Source organism: Symphalangus syndactylus, chromosome 4 (genome assembly GCF_028878055.3).
Source record: "Symphalangus syndactylus isolate Jambi chromosome 4, NHGRI_mSymSyn1-v2.1_pri, whole genome shotgun sequence".
Lineage (NCBI taxonomy): Eukaryota > Metazoa > Chordata > Mammalia > Primates > Hylobatidae > Symphalangus > Symphalangus syndactylus.
The window spans coordinates 145,335,506-145,358,259 of NC_072426.2; the positions used below are offsets into that span (position 1 = coordinate 145,335,506).

The 22,754-nt window shown below is 34.7% G+C and overlaps 1 protein-coding gene across 3 annotated transcripts in view; it reads left to right on the forward strand.

Annotated features, from left to right (window-relative positions):
• The window catches only part of GALNTL6 (polypeptide N-acetylgalactosaminyltransferase like 6), a 1,246,491-nt gene that overhangs the window by 226,139 nt on the left and 997,598 nt on the right, over positions 1-22,754 (forward strand). Inside the window, exon 1 of one of the 3 annotated variants that reach the window (XM_055276415.2) lies at positions 12,912-13,251. The exons of the other annotated variants lie outside the window; for them this stretch is intronic. Coding sequence (XP_055132390.1) covers positions 13,090-13,251 — 162 coding nt within the window. The 5' untranslated portion in view covers positions 12,912-13,089. Of the gene's footprint in view, positions 1-12,911; positions 13,252-22,754 lie in introns of those variants that run through there. 3 annotated transcript variants of the gene reach the window in all.

Consider the following 22,754-nt stretch of genomic DNA (forward strand, 5'->3'; position numbering starts at 1 on the left):
TTGACTTTTTTGTTTGTTTAACTGGCAATTAAGTTTGTTTGGTGAAAACCGCAAACTTGTATGTAACCCCCAAAAAATTTTCAATGCGGTATATTTTACATTTTGAGACTTCTTGATATTTGTTCTTCAGCCTAGAAAGTAAAGAAAAATGACAGAAGCTGAGAAGCTTTTTAAAGAGGAAATCTTCAAAGTATAATGAGAAAGATAACATTCTTTGATGTCCAGCAGACAAATGGTGAGGGTAGAAAACTAGGTTACATATTTGTGTATTTTGCCAGAAGCTTTGGCTATATTAGCAGCTGTCACCATGGGGAGATTCCCACCATTATGTAGCTTCTCTAGCAGGGGACAGTCAGAAAGGAGTTATGGAGAGAAAGCAGGAATCTACAAAAGACAGTTCGTAACAGTGCAGCTGCAAAAACTTTCCAAGAGGAACACATGAGACCTGAGAAGTAAAAACAGCCTCTGGAGACTCCCAGTCAAAAGTGCAGAAGAAAAGGGGAGTGGGGAATCTGCCTGAGCAGATGGGCAAGATGTTTAAACTAAGATTAAGAAGATTAACCAATAGCATAAGGTTAATATGCAATTGTCAGTACCTATAAAGGGAGAAACTTCAGGACAACTCAGTATATTAAAATGACTTGATTGCCTCTAATGTTAACATATTTTATTCCAGAGTAATTTCATTAAGATGAAGTTAATTTACATGCTTACTCTTGCTGTGAGAAAGACAACTTCAGGGCTACAGAAAAATTTACTTTGTACTTAAATGAAAAAATATTTGCAATCCATATAAATTTGACTAAATGAACCAACAAAAATGTTAGTCCTTTGGAAAACATATGTTTATGAAATAGTTATTTCATCAATTATAGTGTGCAACATACTTTGAAAGAAACACAAAAACAAGGTCCCTGGGTTGCCTGGTTTTCCATAACAATAGCACAATGGAAATCAGAATAAAATGGAGACTAAAAAATAGCATATTAATAATGATTGCACTTTCTGGATCACGCCTATGAAAGACATATTTTATGTATCAATAACCAACAATTTAAATACTTACAAAATAAATTTTAGACTGATATTAAAGGTATTTATCTGGAAAGATTTTTCTCAGCTATTCTATCTGTTTGTTCTTATTTTTTTCTCAGTTTTACTCTTTTGTAATATGCAAAGAACTTTGTTTTTTTATGCCACTTTTATACTTTTTACTTTTTGCTTCCTTTTTCCTAAGACTCATTTTTCATAGCATATGTTCCTTTTCTAAAAATCATGTAATAGAGTTACCCTCTTTCAGATGCTCCAAAATAAATATTTGTGAGAAAAACAATTTGCTTACTGGTTCAACTTCTACCATGCCATTAATAATGACTAATAATTATAAAAATAATAACTGACTATTGATGGTCTGTTATTTGAATACATCATTTTGATTAATTCTTACAATGATGCTTCAACATGAAAACAGTATCTTCACTTTACAGCTGATAAAATTGATACTTAAAGAGGCTAAGTGATTTTTCAAGGTTAGGTGACAAACTGGAAGAGCCAGGATTCCAACTACAATTCCCATTGTTTCTTTGCATGCATTGCTTTCACACTTTGATCATAATTATTAATATCTTAGAATAATTAAATTATTAATGTCATATATTGATGACTTGCAACTGCACAATGTAATTCTGTACAAGTCAATTATAATACCTACAATATCATTTGTCTTAATTGGTTGAGTGTTATTACATATTATATTGCTGATACAACAATAATTATCATTGTTTATACAATCATTTATAAAGAACTAAATAGTACACGATGGCATTATTAAAAGTTCTGAGGGATGAAAGGAAAATTGAAGCCTAATATCTAATTGTTTTTTTATTTTAGATTGCTAATCACAGCCATCTCATAATTTTACATAATGCTGATGATTGCATGAGTTGGGAACATTTTCTATTTGGTTTATTGATCCCTATGAATCAGAACTTTGACACTCACAATAGCAAGGAAAGTGGTTTACTTCAAATGGCGTTATTCTTTGCATGGAGTTTGCTCTTTTTCAAAGGCAGCATTTGACCTTTTCTTTGAAATCATCTTATTGCTGAGTGTTTTAACATTCAGTGGGCAACAAGCTATCAATTATATTAAGAAAAAGTTCTACATGCTGATCTAATGCAGTCAGTCATTGAGAGTATTTTTAAAACATATTTAAAATTAGAAGTTTTAAGCTGAACCTGAAAGACTGTTCATTGTGAACCTTAGCTTAAATAATTTACAGACATTTGTAATCCACTACTAGAGGAATTCAAAAGTACCGGCCTGTGAGTATATCCTAAATATCTTAGTCCCTTTAGGCAAAATGACAGAGCATCTGAAATGATTTAAAGGCTTTTTTATGATTAACAAAACTATAATTGCCTACATTAGAACTATTTCATTAAATAAACACATTGATTACTTATGGTATGCCTGGCCCTTTGCTACAGGTGTACTTTGTATAAATTGATAGTAGCAAGGAGTAATTATAAAGCATCATAGGTTTAAGTGTGGTGGATGAAAGATGGCCGCAAATACATTAGCACTCTTCTCACTGAGATGTGAAGTTTTTGTATCCTCTCCTTGACTCTGGTCTAGCCCGTGAGTACTTCCACAAATAAAATGTAGTGGAGAATGAGGTTATGCCATTTCCGAGTTTAGCTTTAAAGAGGACTGGCAGTTGATAGATTCTTTCTCTTGGATTACTCAACTCCAGTTAAGAAATATAACTATTATACTGTAAAAAGCCAAGACTGACCTCTCGGAAAGCCACTTGAAAAGGTCATGTGTAGAAAGCAAGGGGTATTCAGCCACCTTCCAGCTGCTCTAGTCCTCAGCAATTCAATTAATAGCACTGATACCCTGAACATTTTGAGTAAAGACATTTTCTATAGTATGCCCTGTTCCAACTCTTAATCCCAAAACAATGAAATATAATAATAACAAATTTTGCTTTAAGCCCTATGAGTTTTGGCAAACTCTGCTACTAACTGAATTTGTGATATTGGATATTTTATTTAAACTATTTACACCTGCAATTGTAAGTAAATAAAATGATAGTGTCTATCACATTGTTATGACTAATGAGACACTGACCTTGATGTTTCTAAACTGTATATGGCAAGTAAAGATAAGCCTTTAACTCCATAACTTGTATTTCCAGCCTAGACTTCTCTTATGAGGCCCAGACATAAGCATATATCCAATTGCTCACTAAGCTATTCTACTTAAACATTTTATAGCACTTCAAACTTCTGTATATTCAAACTTTTCATATTCCCTCACAACCTGCTCCCCTTTCTGTGTTCCCTGTTTTGGCATATGGCACCCTGTCTATTTAGTTTCACAAGCAAAATCCTCAGTTATCTTTAATGGTTTCTTTTTATTGTCTGGAAAAATCTGCTTTTTTAAAAAAAATATGCAAAACAACTAAAAAGTGTTTTCACTTCTTCTCCCACTGCTGCCACCTTTCTTAACTCATCTCTCTCTTTCTTTCTCTCTTTCTCTGACTATTCTGATAGCCAACTCACGTCACTCAAACTTCTGCTCACTGATTACATCAACTTTTGGCACTGCTCCAAGTTTTTACCTTGTTCTATCAGAGCAATCTTTAATAGTAAAAAAAAAAAAGTAATTATTGTGATGCATAAAACTACTCAATGAATTCAATACAAAACCATTTAAAATTTGAAACACAGTGTTACAGACTCTCCAAAATCTGACTTTTGGCAACTTTCCAGACTGATAATGAATCACCGTCTTTGTTGGTCGTTATCTTTCAGCCACACAACACTTTGGCCTATTTTAAAAATATGTCCCGCCTTTTCTCATCATCAGGGCTTTGCAAAGCCTGTTTCCTTCTGTGCACACTCTCACTGAGTTAACTAGCAATTATTTAGGCTTCTGTACAATCATTTCTTCCTCAGGAGAATTCTCTCTGATAAACTCAGGTTTGACTAAAATCTCTGAAATGTAATCTCTTTATACAGTATCTTCTTCATGAAGTTCATATAATTCAAATGGATTTCTTTTGTGTGTGTGTTTTTATTATTACCATTATTTAAGGCCATGGCACAGAGAGGCTTAAAAGTGGAAACCAGCAATTAAAGGTAGGGAAAACTGATAAGATATGATACAAACCTTCAATATTGGCAGAGGCCAGACTTTATTAAAAGATGATCATATTTCTCAGCACTGTGAGCTATGGATCATATGCATTTATTTGCTCACATGTATACACACATGTGCATGTGCATATATAAATACATAATGATGTACAACCATAGCTATACTTTTTCATCTTTTAAAGGTTTTATTTATAGGATTAGAATACGGGTTACAAATGTTAAATAAATAGAACAGTTACTAGTTTCCACAAACATTTGTTTAGTGTATAAATATTCCAGGAAAATTTCTGGAAATACAGGAAATAGTATTATCTAACATAAGGCAAAGTGTTCTCTACCTACTCTTTGTTGAAGATTTTCACCAAATACTAGTAAAGTTTTAAATGCAAAGATATCTTCAATTTTGAAAGGTATGGCCTTTCAGCTATGATTACAAGCAGGCCCTTATTGCATTTTCTGTTCTGTTTAAATGTTTGCTTTAAATGTCACAAGTTTACGGCATGCATATTAAATAGAGAAATATAACTATTCTCTGTAGACATGAGAGTAAGCTTTAAAGAGATTTGTTAGTCTACTTTGAAACAGAATCACAACCTCTGTATTAGGAAACAGTGTAAGGAAGGAAAAAGATGAAGATGAAAGTTGAGCTTCCCACTTAGCACTAGGATCTTAACCAAAACATTGAGATTCTCCATGCACAAAATTAAGAGGTAAGAAAAGGTCAATTCTAAGTCTCACCGAATTTTAACATTCTACCATATTTTAATTACTCAGTCGCCTAAAATTCCTTCTGGGCACTTCCTATTAATACAAAGTCACTATTGATAAAATGGTCATATATTGAATATTGTTATCCATTGAACATTAAAATAATATTAGGTTGGTGCAAAAGTAATTGTGGTTGTTGCCATTACGAATGCCCTTATAAATACATGGCACTTTAAAGGCAAATTGAAAAATGCGTACTATCATTTGTTTATATTTTTGGTGTTACATTTCCAGCACGTAGTGAGAAGCATTAAGAAAACAGAATTCTAGCTTATCCCGAGAATGTCAATTTTATCTTCAGATATATGCCTTTCACATAAAGAAAAATCAACAGACTTAGGGAAACAAATAAAAATGATAGTAACATCAGGCCACCAAAGTTCTATAATGATTATATTGTACTACTATTCAACAAATTGTATTCTAATTATATGCCTGTAAATGCTGAGAAGTGTCACAATTGTATAATACTGGGAAAGAGATGATTTTAATTTTGCTTTTTTCATTGTAATTGATTTATTAGACTCTCTAGAGTTATTAATCCTCTGTAATAGAGTTTAAACAATTGTAAGCTCAGACACTTGCCTTTAAAATTGTGATAACTTCAAATAATAAGGCATACCCAGAAAACTTTGTTTGCATGACTTAAAATATCTATTTGAGCTACAGAATTAGATAAGCCTTCTTTTCTATAAAGTATCAAGATCTACAAAATTATATTTCAATTACTTTTTCTATACAATATATTTCAGTGGGTGCACATAGATAGTTATTGTATGAAAAAAATGTAAAACCCATGTCAAGTATGCCAGCCTGTGCTGTGTATCACCAACTATAATTTAAATGTAGCTATTTTATTCTTATATAATTTTGGCTTTTCATTGTTCATGATACATACTAATCAGCTGACATTTTACCTTCATTTAATATATTGTTTTTGATATCACACAAAAACTTTCAGTGTTTGATTAGAATATACTTGAAACAATGTTTAATCTGCCATAATTTTTTTCATCTTCACCATAATACATAGAGCACTGTGCTCCTAAGAGACAAGCTTATATAAGGCCAGCTTTGGCTTTGTACGGTGGAGCAGATGGGTTTGAATTCTATTCTAATGCAAAAGGAACTCCACAAAATTTGTCCATATTTATGTGGAAAAATATAACCTGTTAATTGCAGTGTTTGAGAATTTATATATTTAAAAATCCATATAAAATTTCCCTAAAGTCTTCTCAGTTTTTGCTAATTTAATTTAAAAACAATATCATAAACACTGTAAGTCAGGTTCTGGCATTTTGAGATTTTTTTAAAGGGTCAAATGCATGATTTAAAAATAATTTCATGTTCAACATAGTATTAAATGCTTTCCAAACACTCCATACATACTTTGGTATTTATAGAAAAAGGGCTATTATGTGAGATGCAAAACTACTGTTCCTTTTTAGGCATGTAAACTGGTACTTCGTGTTTTCCTCAATAGAAAATATCTCCATATTTATAGGCAGTTCATAAACCAAATGTAGTTCATTTGGAAATTCACATTAAAGTTTAATTATTGCACACTGTACAATAGAACTAAAAAGAAAAAAGAAAAACTAAACAAATTCCTCCTATCTAACTGAGATATGGTACACTTTGACCACCTTGGCCTCATTCCCCTTGTCACTCCTCTGTCTCTGTAATCACCTTTGTACTTTCCGCTTCTATGAGTTCGATTGTTTTAGATTGTTTAGATGTAAGTGAGAATTTGTGTTGTTTGTCTTATTGTGCCAGCTTATCTCATTTAGTATAATGTTCTCCAATGCCATCCATGTCTTGCAAATGACATAATTTTCTCCTTTTTTAAGGCAGAATACTATTTCATAGTGTATATATACCACATTTTTATAATCATTTCATTCATTGATGGATATTTGATTCCATAATTGATTGAGTTGATTTCAATCAATTGAATTAATTGATTGCATAATTGAGTTGATTCCATAACTTGGCTGTTGTGGATGACGCTGCAATAAACATGGGATTGCAGATATTTCTTTGACATATTGATTTTAAATCTTTTGGGCACGTACCCAGAAGTGAGCTTGTTAAATCATGGTAATTCTAATTTTAGTTTATTATTATTATACTTTAAGTTCTGGGGTACATGTGCACAACGTACAGGTTTGTTACATAGGTATACATGTGTCATGTTGGTTTGCTGCACCCATCAACTCGTCATTAACATTAGGTATTTCTGAGGAAATTCCACATAGTTTCCCATAAGATCTGTACTAATTTACATTTTCACTAGTTGTATACAAGGGTTCCCTTTTCCCAACATTTCACTGAAACTTGTCATCTCTTGTCTTTTTTATAAAACCCATTCTGACAGGTGTGAGATGATCTCTCTTCATGGTTTTAATTTACATTTTTCAAATGATCAACCATGTTGAGCATTTTAAAAATAGATCTGCTGGCCATTTGTATATCTTCTTGTGAGAAATGTCTATTCAGGCCCCTTGTCACATTAAAATTGTGTTTCTTGTTTCTTTGCTGTTGAGTTATGTGAGTTTCTTATATATTTTGTATGATTACCCCCTATCAAATGTATTGCTAAAATATTTTCTCCCAATCTTTAAATTGTCTCTTCACTCTGTTAATTATTTTCTTTGCAGTGCAGAAGCTTTTCGGTTTGATGTAATTTCCTTTGTCTATTTTTGCTTTTATTGCAACCCCGACCATCTACTTTGTGTTATGTATTTACTTTGTCAAACATGACAGCTAATCGTGCCATTTTTTCAGAGACATTGAGACATCAAGGGGATGAGGTTCTATATTCTGTGATTTTCTTTGAGAAAACTCTCATCAATTCTTATGAAATAAAGGAGAAAATGATTCAATATTGAAACAAACTAACCTGCTGAAAATGAACATCTATTTTCCTTCGAACTTTGCGCTCACTTCCTTTAATTGACCCAATTGCTGCCACTTTGGCCTCCCCACGCTCCCCACAGCTCTGTATTGATTCCCCGGGAAGGTTGTATTGAGGCAGTGGCTCTCAAATTTAATTTTTCCATTCTGTTTTACTTTCTATTAGTTGAAACAGACAACACCATCTCCTCACTAAAGATATATGCTACAGAAGTATACAAACAGGTCCTGGAGCCTAGGGCATTCATTAAAATAGAAATACCGTAAACATTTATTATATCAGAAATGGGAGACTGCACACCACTGACCAAACAACAGATGTGTCAAAATGATGCATTAGCTGAATTTTGCCGTGCTTTCCTCTTCCTTTTCTACCTGAGAACAAAGCAATGTACTAGTTAGAAAAAGTAAAATAAAATAAAATCAGAGACTGAGTTGCAGAGTAAATGATATCAAAACTCTCTGCAGATTTAATAAAAGTAAATTGCTAGAGGTCATTACTTTTCATGTTTATTGATTTTTGCAGTCAATATCATTATTAGCTAGTGGAGAAAAAAGATTTATCATGAAGTTCCAAAATACAGAGTTAAAGGAAGGAGAAAGTTCAGGTAGTTCTCTATTTAAGGAAACATTATACTCATGAACTATTATCAAAAAAACAAAGAATTGATAGTCAACGTTTTTTAAAAAAAGTTTTCTACAGTCATGAAAAGGTATAGATTGTGTAAAAGAAGGTTGTGCTTATTTTTAAAAATTAATATTATATTATTGTGTTAATATAAAAATTTTAAATGAAGCAAGAATGAGTAAAACATTTTTTCCACTTGAGTATACCAATTTATATTTTCTACTATTGTCCGTCAGGGTCCTGAAGCCCTCTGGCGACCTAATAGCAGTGTTACTAATAACATTGCAAACTCTTTGTATAAATTCCACAAAGACAGGAACCTTATCTTTCCCTTATCTTCACAGTGCCTGGCATATCATAGAAACTCAATAAATATTCTTGAATGAAGGAAGAACCAGCAAGTTTCAAAGTAATTTTGAAGGGACTAGGTCATCAACTGAGTGGAATAACTTGAGTGAACTGACTACTGCCTCAGAATAATATCCTTTTGCTATAATATCCCATTACTATGCTAATGTTTCAGTGCAAAAGAAGCAAAGAAGAAGAGACCAAACTCTATGAACTTAAAAAAAGGGATTTATAGATACAGAATACCCAGAAGCCAAAACTTATACTTTCTGATATGTCCAGAACTATTTCGGGTTAAATTTTTGATTCTATTCCTGCATCTCTGAAGCAAAACTCATAAGCACAGCTATTTGAATAAAATATCTGCTAATCTAAGCCATTTTCCCTCAGTCACCACAGAAGGCTGTAATCATAGATGCTACTATGAGTCAATGATTCCTTCAAATGGTTTAGTTATCAATAAAACCATCAAATGGACCGTTTCCCATAAACTTGGATGAAAGTATTATGTAGATTATATTACGTGATGTTAAAATACTGTTTTCATGAACTAAAATTCATCTTAAATGTAACAACTTAAAATTTGTACATTTTGAAATAATAACCAATCTGTTTTAAAATTTCCCACTGAAAAGTTTTTCATTTTTTATTTTATTTTGTTTTATTTTATTTTGTCACACTATCAGAGGCATTCTTGCAGCCCCATGCCAAGCACTAACTGCACGCAGAGCACAATGCTCCAATTTGCATCTTCCAAAAAAAGACAGCTCAACCAGACTTAATGTATTTTGGCTGGCAATTTGTATGCTTAGTCTCTGCCCAACATACTTTAGTTTGAAAGAGCCAAGCTATAAAGCCTAGAATGATAGTTTATAATAGGAAGCTTGATAGAGTTGTTTCCATTGATATTTTATCAGCTCTAGCAGTAGCGCAATTTGTTTCTTAAAGAGATGGGAGTGTTCCTTGTGGACAGAAGAATAATACTGGGTTTTACAATGATTATTTTGGAGAAGTCATTCTTTCTACCTTTCTGCAAATGCTATAGTATTTTTAGGTTATTTTATAATTTGTGTATAATCATAAATTATATATTTCTTTGTGGGTCTAGTTAGATTTGTAAAATGCTGGGACTTCATGAAACAAAATTTTTTTTTATAGAAAGCATTCACAAGAAGTAAACTTTGTTCTCTTTATTAGGAACTTTCCCTGCATACACTTGCCTGGAGGGAGATTAGTGAACAAAAAGAAACAGTAGAGAGCTTTTGCCCACTCCTGCCCACATGCCATTAGATTATCCTTTTTACCTTTTATAAAATAGTAATTGTCAATTACTTTACACTTCCTTTTATATTTATCTCTGCTGGATATTCTTATTTAAATTATTAAATAGAAAACATAGTTTATCAGTAACAATCCATATAATCATAGAATTGCACATAGAAGTTGTGCCAGCTACAATATCATGGGTGGAAAGATTGATTTCTATTTTACATGGCTTCTCAAGACCACGTTTATTCTCAAATGTAGAAAATATACTCTTGCCAAGTCAAGGTAATGCAAGTATTTCTAATAAAAAATGCAGGCTCGGCCTGGCGCAGTGGCTCACGCCTGTAATCCCAGCACTTTGGGAGGCCGAGGCAGGTGGATCACCTGAGGTCAGGAGTTTGAGACCAACTTGGCCAACATGGTGGAACCCCGTCTCTACTAAAAATACAAAAGTTAGCCTGGCATGGTGGCAGGTGCCTGTAATCCCAGCTACTCAGGAGGCTGAAGTAGGAGAATTGCTTGAACCCAGGAGGCGGAGGTTGCAGTGAGCTGAGATCGCACCGTTGCACTCAGCCAGGGTGACAAGAGCGAAACTCTGTCTAAAAAGAAAAAGAAAAAGAAAATGCAGGCGCTATGGAGTAAATTCTCAATCGAATATACGTATTTTTCCCGCTTTTACTCTCCTTCGTTTTCTGGATGGCAGGCTGGACTTCAGTAGTGGTAACTTTGGTTTTATTCCCTCAGAATCAGTCCCTGAGCCTATGATGTTATCAAACTAAACTGGGGTAGGCACACTGGGCCAGTAAACCCAAATACCCACACCAAGGTTTGCAGCAGGAGAAAGGAAGGCATTTATTTGCGGGGCACCAAGAACGGAGAATCAGGCAGTTCAGACTTTAGTCCCAACTTCCCCAATGGCTTGCAGGTGAGGGTTTTTTAAGAGCAAGTGTGAATTTCAGGAAGGCAGAAGTTACAGGCAAAATCATAGACCAATACATACAGGTTACACAATGTTTGGCCTAAGGTCATATTTAGATTTAAAGTTCTTATTATTTGCAGTTGGTTAAAAAAGAGAAGCTTTGTTTAAAAATTTGGGATGGGCAGAAAAGAACTTTAGCTTGTGGCTCCTGGATGTGGCTTCCTCCAGGCCCTTCAGGAAAAAATGTAGAACAAAGAACATAAGTGGTCAGAGTTTAGTCCTTAGCACCCCTTTATCTGAGGTCTATGTGCCAGCGGACCCATTTGGTGTGGATCCAGGTTTCAGCAAAACAACTCGGGAGACGTTTGTTATCTTTAGTTTCTAACTTCCTTGCCTATTGTTTTGAGCTATTATCACCTTCTTGCTTATCAAGTTCCTTATATACTTCTCCGGGCTAGCTAGGTCCTTGGAAGAAACTCAAGATTTTTCTTTAATTCTATGTTTGGGTGGGCCCACAGGCCAAGAGGGGTCCCTGCTCCCTCTCAATTATTCAAGTGAGAATAATTTATCTGGGAAATGAACTTAGGAAATACTGGGAAAGCAATGAGGAAATAAGAAGGAATACTAGCTAAGAAAGTACGGTTATCATCAAGGTCACTAATGTGTATAAAGAATTTATTCTTACTGGGGTATTCTTGGAATTTGTAACAAGGCACCTTATAAGTTTCCTCCTGAAACCTAAGGGTAGGAGTATTTATGAGGCACTGTCATCAACCTTGGCAAAGGCAGAGTGTTAGTGAAGCAGGAGAGTTCCCTGACCCTCCTACAGGGTGTGTGACAGGGGTGTGGCTTGTGTGTTCAGCACCATGCACTTAAATCCCTTACAGGAAGGGGAGCACGCAGACGGGCAGGTGCAGGAGCTGAGGTGAGTGCTTTGGGGCTCCATCCCCACGGTAACATGTAGGGGTGGGTACCTATGGTTTCCAAAGCCCAAGTGGGCGTGTATTACAGTGCGTTCTTTTAGCTTTGCTGTCCACAGATGGCTTAAGTGTTAACCAGCTCAGTGCCCTCTTGATATCCAGGTCCTTGTCTGGAATCCAGGAAGAATCAGGTCACACATGGACTTGAAGGATAAATGCAGGGATTTTATTAAATGGTTGCGGTGGCTCTCAGTGCGATGGATGGGGAGCTGGAAAGGGGATGGGGTGGGAAAATGATCTTCCCCTGCAGTTTGGCCACTCAGCAGCTGATCTTCTCTCTGAGCATCCCCAGCCAGACTCCTTTCAGCATTCAGACGTTCCTTTTCTTCTTGCCTTTTCTACCACACTGTTCTGCCATTTTTCTGCTCTTCTGTTCATCTCCTCATAGGTTCTGCAGCCTGGGGTCTGAGGTTTATATGGGCACAGGATAAGGGAGCATGGCGGGCCAAAAGGCAACTTTTGGGCATGAAAACAGGAATGCCTGTTCCCACTTAGGGCCATGGGTTTCCATGCTTGCAGGTACAGCCTCTGCCAGGGAACCACCCTCTTGTACTCAGTATTTCCCTGTCTCCTGTCCATATCATTAGTTTTCTGACACCTTGGGAACTGACAAAGCAAATAAAGGCTTTGGGCCAAAGGGTGTATAGAGTCAACCTTTCCAGCATTGATAGGGCTCTGGGGCTACCCTCTCTGCCTCCAGCCTCTCCCTTATCAGCACTGTCATACAGCTTAATATGGTGATCCTGACTCCTCTGCAGCCTTCTAGGAGATGAAATATTGCCTTTAAACTTTTATTTTACTAATAGCTCATTTTCACTTTACAAGTGTATTCACCTATGACTTCTTAGATATTAAAAAACAAAAAACTGGACTCTGAAAAAAGAGTCCTCACATATAATTTGAGAAGCACTGCCTTAGAGGGCTTCTAGCTCTGGTCTTATATCCCGGTCATGGAAATGGAGCATTCACAATTTTATATTATTTCAGTAAAGCCTCAAAACAGAGAGGATATAGGACATGTACCACACTTCCCAGGGAAGAGCTCAGGTATATTGTGAGCTTATTTAGAGATGGGCTTGAACACACCCTTGAAGACCTATGCACACCTTCACATCCTTAATAGTAACCACAAGCTCCAGATGGGCTGTTTACCCCAACCCATTCACCAGCCAGATGAGAGCCAAGTTCAGAGCCGGAGCTGGCCACCAGAGGAATCCAAGCGTTAGTGCAGACCACAGAGTGCATGAGCTGGTTTACCGGGTAACCCGTAAAAAGCAAACGGCTGCAGTGCAGACCAAGACAAGATAGGGCGGTTCATCTCACAGATGCTTGTTGTTGAATCAGGACTTTAGGGTCACGTAATCTCACCGTCATCTCTTTCTTTTGTGATCACTTTTGCCCAGGGTAGACAAGGTTAGCTTTGCTATCACTTAGTATTTAGAATCGATTCAACCTGACTTCCTACAGAGCTTTAAGCTTTGATATTTGAAGTCAAATTTGATATTCAGAAAACCTTTTTTCTCATGAAGTTTTCCTATATAACTGTCTCTACTAGCATAAACATACATACATATTCACCCACACTCTCTCACACACACAATTGTATTTGCCTTAAAAAACAAAAAACAAAAAAACTAAGTTATACTTGCCCTTTCTCTTCAAAACAATAGTTACATGAAGTTGTGGTTGCTGCCTGAACGTCAAGGGAAAAGGAATGAGTACCAGGCAGCACAACGAAAGAAACCTTACTATGTAAAATAATATTCAAGACTTACGCAGTGACATGTAAATAGGACAAAAATAAAATACAAATAAATACAACTAAGGCTAATTTTAAGATAAATGAACTCAGGTCTAATTACCATTTTCATTTTCATTAGATACCTAAACGTATTTTTACCTGGAATAAGCATCTGAATACCAAATTTTAGTGATGAGAATTTTGTAATTTCTGAATCATATTTTAAGTGAAAAGCTTCTTGAGGATTTCTTTGTAACCAGACATGGTACTTTCTTTAAAAAACACAATAATACAGGGGATCAACAGACCAAGCAGGTGCTATCCCCAGTCATTATAGTCAACTTAATAAATACTCTGCACGCAGACATCCAAAGCCTATGAGCATTGATCCAAAAGAAAAATCATTAAGGTGAGGATAGAGGTAGCCATTCTCTTGAAAGCTGCTTCCTTTAGTGCCTGTGGTGTTGGCATGAATAGCTCAAAGCTGTCTGGAATTAATTCTTTTCTAAAGGGACTGCTGAAAAAGACAGGAACATGTGTTCTTGGCAGAGAAACAAAGGGTTTTAAAGTACCTCAGTATTTATCCCACTACAAGCCAACTTAGTGCATTATATTAATATCAAAATTGTCCCTCTACAATTGGGGGAGAAGTTTATAGCTACTGACAAAATTTTCCATACACATCAATCAGAATGAAACAAATGAGCTATGTCTATGTGTGTGGTGTGTCTGTATGCACGCATGCACATATTTTGTGTGTCTGTGTACCTGAGTGTAGGTGAACATGGACCATTTTTTATAGGAATGGGTCCCCTAGCGAAGGAGGCAAGACCTTTAAATTTTATCTTTTGAAGTTATGCAAATCTTTATAACAAATAAATAACATCTATCCATGGGCCAAACAAAAACTAAAGAAATCACAAATTATGAGTTTCAAAATCAAAGCACAATTGTATATACAAAACAAAATCCAAAATTAATAAAAATATTCTAAAATATTTTCATAGTTAAGCAAAATGTTATTGGTTCATGTTGAGAAATAAATGTTGGCTTCTAGAGTCCAGGAGGCTTTCTAAAGTTAGAAATCTTTCTTTCTAACTCTACACTTTAACATATTTAGGGATACTTCATGAGAAATCTAATATTCATGTTTAATTTTTCTGTTAATATTATAATTAATGTTTGATAATGGTAACTCCAATATATTGCAATAATGTTAGATATTACAATCATTCTTATCACAAACATATTTTTATAACAGGGTTTTCAATCAAGGGTCAAAGAATCACAATTCAAATAGAAATAATTTAAGGAGCACATTTTATATTTTACATACTTTATTTAGATGAATTAAACATGCAAAGTGTCTTAGTTTATTTAGGTTGCTATAATGAAATTGATGGAATGGCGTATAAACAACAGACACTTGTCACAGCTCTGGAGGCTAGGAAGTCTAAGATCAAGGCTTCCAGCAGGTTCAATGTCCGGTGAAGTCCCACTTCCTAGTTCATAGACCACAGATCTTCTGATTGTATTTTCACATGTTGGAAAGGGCCTCTTTTATAAGGGTATTAATCTTGTTCACAAGAACTCCACCTTCATGGTCAAACCACTTCTCAAAATCTTCATCCCCAAATATTATAACATTGAGGGTTACGTTTCAACATAAGAATTTTGAGGGAATATAAACATTCAGTTTAAAATACAAAAGTAACTGTGTACAATAGTATAAAGGAAACCTAAATAATGATTCTTGTCAAACTCATGTTGTCCAACTACTGAACTTCGAAACAAATGAGAAGTCGTGCCTTTTCATTAATGATCAAAAGAAAGTTGTTCTGTTTCTTGATCCAAACCTTTTGATAATGGAGAATGAATTATTACAACTTAAAGTTGAAGAGTGTATGTAACAAACTTTGACTGTCTCAATGTGGCATTCAAATAGGAACCAAGAGATATCCCAACCTTAGTATTCAGCTTTTCTCCTTATGGGTCTAGAGCATTAGAACTAAATGCATGGAGACACACCCAAATGGAAGACAGAATCTCACTTTATTATTTGCTGAATGAGGGGCTTATAACTTACTGTATGGGGCTCTCTGACAAAATAAAAAGAAAACAAATAAACCACTAAGTAGAGAAAATTTCCCCTGCTTTCCTTCTTCTTATTCTGAGATGGCCAGTTCTCAGAGCAGCCTCCTTTTGCTTTCAGATGTAGGCAGGACGTGAACCACAAGGAAAGAATCAGGCTGTTTTAAGGGAGAGTGGGCATTTGGTTGTATTAAAATTGTGTAATATTCTGGAACTAAAAACTCTCCTAATGCTTCACTGCTGCACATCCCTCTTTCCAACAATTTTCTTGAAGTAAACAGAGCTCTTTTCTAAAAAAATAGGAAATTTGGAAAAGTACAATTTCACTGTTGTTACACATTTGAAAAATCCCACAATAGGGCTCTTTGGTAAAAATTAGATTGGAGAGTGTGGTCTGTGCCTAGAAATCAAATTGAGACTTCGATTTCTTTCCCCACCCTTTTCCCAGATCCAAGATGGGTAGAAGTCCAGAGCAAATCAAAGTCCGATTAGTCAACCAGCCATTGCAATGGAAAAACCTGCTAGGCTTTAAGCTGAGCTCTGCCTGAGCAGGTCCTCTGGGGTGGGGTGGATTTGAGAGCCCCATCTGACACATGACAAAGTAATAACATTCACTGATAGAATGTAGCTTTGACAACTTCTGAGTTAATGTGGGCCAGTTATCAGGGTACTTCTTAGCCAGATTGGCCTATAGTTTTAGATTTCACAGAAGGGATCTAAAATTGAATTCTAGCCCACTCTGAGGTTATTAAGCTTGGGGGAAAATGGACAGAATGTAATTGAGTTCATCAATGATAGTATGAAAAAAGTTGTCAGTTTATGATGATGAAATATGTAGCAGCAAAGCAATTCAATACTTTGTCTACTGATAAAAGCATTTGTTCCCTAAAAGAGTATTTGGGAAACCAAATATTCCAAAATAGTTGAAAAATTGCTGAGTGAAGATACCTATAAACAAAATGTGTTTTTAAAAATCTGCTATTAAGAATAACAGATTGACTTAAAATTCTGCCACTTAATGAAAAAAATACTGCCATTTAGCCATTTTATCACATAATATTTATCGCTTATATTGTTTACATACTTGAACTTATATTTTTTGCATAACATTGAAGTATGCATTTTATTGTTCAACATCATGCCAAAAGCATAACTTTCTTTTCAGGGAAAGCCTTGTATTATGTAAATAGTTGTATGGCATTCTTTCATATATACAAGTACCATAATTGATTACAATATTTACTTTGTTGACCATTTAAGCTGTTAACATTCTTTTTTGCTGCTACAAACAACTCTCTCCTGAGAATATTTCTATTTATATTTTTTCAATTTCAGATCATTTCTTAGAGTACATACGATAAAATTATTTGGGTCAGAGTCTATGAACATTTTTAGGACTCAATATACAGAATACACAATGTTTTAAAGTTTGTATCAATATTTATTTCCTTCAGTCTCTTGTGAAACTGCTAAAATTAAGTATTATCAGGTTTTTAAACCTATGCTAATTCATCAAGCAAAGAAAAAAGATTGTAGCAGTATTTTTAATAATATAGTTATTTAATAATAAAATAAGCATTTTGACATATTTGTTTGTCATTTGTGGTTTATCTTTAGTGAACTGCTTATTGTAGTACTTTATCTGGTTTATAGAAGTATCTTTTCATTTTATCAGTATGCAAAAACATTATAGACTGTGTATCAATTTTTGTCTTATTGTAAATATCCTCCTAGTTGATAGCATTGTATTGTATGATGGTTTTATTTTAAAAACATTACAAATATTTTAAATTATGGTTTTAAAATTAAAATATTTTAATGTTACAATATTTTTAATGAAGTAAAATTTTTTCTTCTTTATAGTGTTGGTTTGAACTGTTACTTCAATCTTTAAAAGAATTTATTTTGCAAGAACACATAAACTTTTGCCTAATGTGTATTACTTATTAACATTAAACATTGTTTTTGGCTGGGCATGGTGGCTTACACCTGTAATTCTAGCACTTTGGAAGGCTGAGGCAGACACATATCTTGAGACCAGCAGTTCGAGATCAACCTGAGCAACATGGTGAAACCCTGTATCTACCGAAAAAAATACCAAAAAAATTAGCCAGTTGTAGCGGTGCATGCATATACTCCCAACTACTCGAGAGGCTGAGGTGGAAGGATCACTTGAGCCCAGGAGACAGAGGTTGCAGAATATTTAGAAGGTGAGACTAGAAAAAATAGCTTTAAAAAAAACGTGTAGGCCAAGCATTGTGGTCTCATGCCTGTGGTCCCAACTACTCAGGAGGCCAAAGCGGGAGGATCACTTGAGCCCAGGAATTCAAAATCAGCCTGGGCAACATAGTGAGAGCTTGTCTCTACAAAAAGTAAAAAATTAAAAAAAAAAAATTAAAAAAAAAACAACTGGGTGTGGTGGTGTACTCCTGTAGTTCCAGCTACTCCAGAGGTTGAGGTGGGAATATCGCATGAGCATGGGAGGTTAAGGATGCAGTGAGGAGAGACTGCCCCACTGCACTCCAGCCTGGGTGACACAGACCCTGTCTCCAAAAAAAAAATATATATATATATATAAATCAAGTTTTTATTCATCTGAAATTAGATGCTATGGGAATGTGAATTGTTCTCTTTGTGTGATAAACTTTCAATTGATTAATGTGGTGTTTTTAACACGATGTATTATGTGGATACACACTTATGAACATAGCTCTTTCCTGAGATAAAGAATGTTTTCCATTTTTCCGCACATGTTTTTATTTTAGCATTAGTACCAAACTGACTTCATTTGTGTGCTTGTACTCCATGTTATACTCCATGGTTACATAAATCAGCAACTACACATTTTGGAGTTTTTTGTTTGTTGTTTGTTTTTGAGACAGGGCCTCACTCTGTACAATCTGTCACCCAGGCTGAAGTGGTTGTTTAGTTTAGTTTAGTTTAGTTTAGTTTAGTTTAGTTTAGTTTTGTTTTGTTTTGTTTTGTTTTGTTTTACAGACCAGTGCCCAGGCTGGTCTGAAACTCCTGGGCTCAAGTGATCTTCCTGTCTCCACCCCAAGTAGTTGGGACAACAGCTGTGAGCCACCATGCCTACCCTACACTTCTTTTTAAAAGTATTTTTTCTAGTCCCACCTTCTAAATATTCTAAAAGTATTAAAGATAATTTTGATAAATTGAGACCGAATTAAATACATATATAAATTTCGAGAAAAATAAGATCTCGAAAAATATGAACTTTCCCATCCAGACACAGAATACTTGTCTTCTTTGATTCAATTTTGTTTCCATTCATTTCAACAAAGTTTTGTGGTTACCTTGGTTGTATTTTATTTTCACCTCGATTTTTTTTTCTTATACTTAGGAGTTGTTTTGTGTCTGTGTGTGTGTGCATGTGCGCTTGCATGTGTGCACACCTGCATGTTGTTCTTACCTTTTTTATTCTAGCTTTTTCTATTCTCCTGACTTATTTTACATAATCGCCAAATAATATCTATACTTCTTTTCATATAGTTTGCCACTGTCTATTGCCATTCTGTTTATTTAAAGTCATTCATTTTTCCTCTAATCAAGTAGTTGCTTTTTTATAGTATAATGATCAAATGGCAATCTTACTTCCCTCTTTCTTCTCAGATTTCCAGAACCTACTTTATTTTTCTGCATGCTTTAACTATATCTTATAAGTCTTCAAAAGGGAACATTTAGAAGACGGTGACTTGAGCATTTGTTTCTGATCATTTCTCTCTTCCAATTTACTATTTTTACATCCCAGCCACTAAAATAATTAAAATTTTCTATTGAGATGTGTACAGATATCCTATTCCATCTGAATCTTTGGAGAGAAAGTGTAGGTATCAGGGCATCTTTTGTTGCAATTGAGAGACAATTGAGAAACTAAAGTCTTGGAAAGAAGTGTGTCTATCTACCATGCTTGTGCAAGTAAGCAGATTTCTGAGTTGCCTAGAGGAGAGATCATCTCCTTGGAGAAGGAATCTTTTGGAAAAAGGAAGGGGGGGTTGCTTCTGCTCACTTACTCTGTGTTCTCTATGAGAAGGAAGCTGTTTGTTCTGATTCAGACAGAATAAGAGGAAGCAGTTGTATTGGTTGAAGCCCACCTCTCCTGGCTGGCTTCTGGGAGCAGAGAGACCTCCTGGGGTGAGGTCCCAGATTTTCAATTCCATTGTCAATGGGTAACTAAAGAAGACATCATATTTCTATCTGCCAAGGGCTATGTGCTCATACTTGACGTTACAATATAATTCAAATGGTTGATGGCATCTCAAAATGACACAGAGAAATAAAAATAATTGTCAATTTGGAAGAATCCTGTGACTTGAAAGGGAAGAAAGAGTTTAGTAACTTGAATAGTTGTCTAATATAAATATATGAATGAGGGCAAGAATGTAAGAAAATGTAAATAGGAAATATAAGTAAGGAGTTTTAAAGAGATTTAACACAACCAAAAAGATTTTGGAGCTGAAAAAAAAGTCATGATTCTCAGATTTTAAAAATATTTAAATGTGAATTACTTAAAAATGTCAGGAGTCAGGTTATGCTTAGGTTGCAATACAAAGTGTGATTTTTACTCATGCTATGTTTATTTGAAGTTTTAGTCAAAAGTCAAACCACTAGTCAGTGGTGGAACTGAATAAAAAAACACATCTGTCATTGTCATAAGTCCATTTTCTTCTCAATTATATTATCTCTCCAAGATTTAAAATCAAAGTGAGAGCCAGTTGCCAGTTTTAATGTGAAAGGGAAGGGAAATACGAAGGGCACAGGGCTCCCAGGAAGCCCAGGAGAAGGAGAGGGCTCAACAGAAGACAGTGTAGGGAATTTGAATCCAGCTTCACTTAACTAAAATTTGGCTCAAGTAGTAATAAGTTACTTTTCCTAAAATGAGAAAAGCTCAGTCACAAATAAAATGTTCTTTTTTTTTTTTTCTTCTAAGGATATCTAAATAATTCACCAGGAGAGACAAAATGTATTACTTTGTGCCAAATTAAAACCATCTTAACCTGAATTACCAAAACATGGAAAAACCTCAGAGAAAGAGGACATAGTTAAAAATTTAAGACAAAAACAATTCTATAAGGGCAAAATACAATCAAATATTTCTGTATGTACATACATATATACATGTTTACACATACATATACATATCTGCATATATATGCACACATATATATACATATGCACATACATACATGTATATGTGTATTCATTTATTGATAATACATATTCATGAATGAAATGTTAGAAATAATTGTATACTTTAATTGCTCTATTTTCCTGTTTCTCTATTTTTACATATAACCAAAAAAAATTTAACATGTTCAGCTGATGATTTATCGCAGTCAGTGATCCCCTATATTATCTGAATCTGCATGAAAAATAAAACATTTTATTTCTCTAGGAAGGCAAAATATTTTGAAAAAAAAACAAATAAAAGTTACATATTTTGGTATCAGAAAACATCTTATTGTCTTTTAAAGAAAGACACATAGAACCATTTAATTATGGAGTTGAGGTAGTTTTCTATGTATATCAGGCCCTCCAAACACACCCACTACCATTTCAGGCTGGCATTCAAAACATCACTTAGTCACTACCCAGCATGCCATTTTGTTTGACTACATAGAAATAACATTTTTCTGCAGTGGATGAATTGCTAATATATACAATGGAACTGACTTATTTTGCAAAGCATTTCAAGGTCTTCCAGTTAATTTGACAGAAACTTATTCCATTATGTAAATAAAAATTACACCATATTACATGGGCTCTAAGGAAAATAACAAATGCAGATTGCTATGCATAGACGCATAGAGCCATCATTAGGAATATGTTTGGCACTAATGTGGGAATAAAACAACAATCTTTCTAATTAGCCATGAAGAAAATGCACATACATACTAATAACTGGTAACAGTGATTACCTGAAACCAAGAAATCAGTTATTGTACAAATTCATACAACTAGAAAAAAAAACTTATTTTTTTTCTTTAAAAGACTATTTGTAATACTAATAGAACTTTTCAGGTCTTTTTTTCTCTCTCTGGATTCTCTCTCTCTCTCTCTCTCTCTCCCTCTCCCTCCCTTCATCCTTTTCACCTCCTTTCAATCTGACTAGATAATATTTCAAAAATACATTTGTTTAAAAAAATTCACCCAGTCTCCTTCTCTGGCAAGGGAGAAGGTTGTTTAATGAGGAGAACAGATGCTTCACTGTCTAGTCCCCCAGTAGTTCATGTTGTATTGAGCTCAGCAGCACTACTCATATATTACACTTTCGTTCTGTCATTCAAATATTGCAAAATCCCCTCAAGCTCCTTTATTTGTCTAGTGAAAGAAAAGAACTATTGTGGTCATATCATTTCAAAATGTCTTGTTGTCACCTGAAAATCTTGATAGAAGACTTCTGAAATGCCCCGGAAGGGCCAAATATGTGCTTGTATTATTTATTTCATTTTTTATAATGCTAGAATTTAATTTTTCTCTTAATTAACCTTTGGGCTTCTTTTTCTGTTACCTACTCATTGTATACTAACTTAACTTTTGTAATAAATAAGCTCCATGATTTTAAGTTCTATTGCTTTAGGAGATGGCTTGATTTATTTTAGACCACTAAACACCTGAATTTACAAACTTGCTGCTTCCAAATGCATCCACCCTGAACGGTCTCAAAACTCACCATCTCTTAAGGACTTAGCATACGCCAACACTGCACTGTAAATGCTTTGGAATCTGTTATTTACCACCCTTTCCCTGCTTTTGAGCTTGGTATTTTTATCCACTTTTTTTTTTTTTTTTTTTTTTGAGACAGAGTCTTGCTCTTGCTTCATAGGCTGGAGTGCAATGGCACGATCTTGGCTCACTGCAACCTCTGCCCTCCAGGTTCAAACGATTCTCCTGCCTCAGCCTCCTGAGTAGC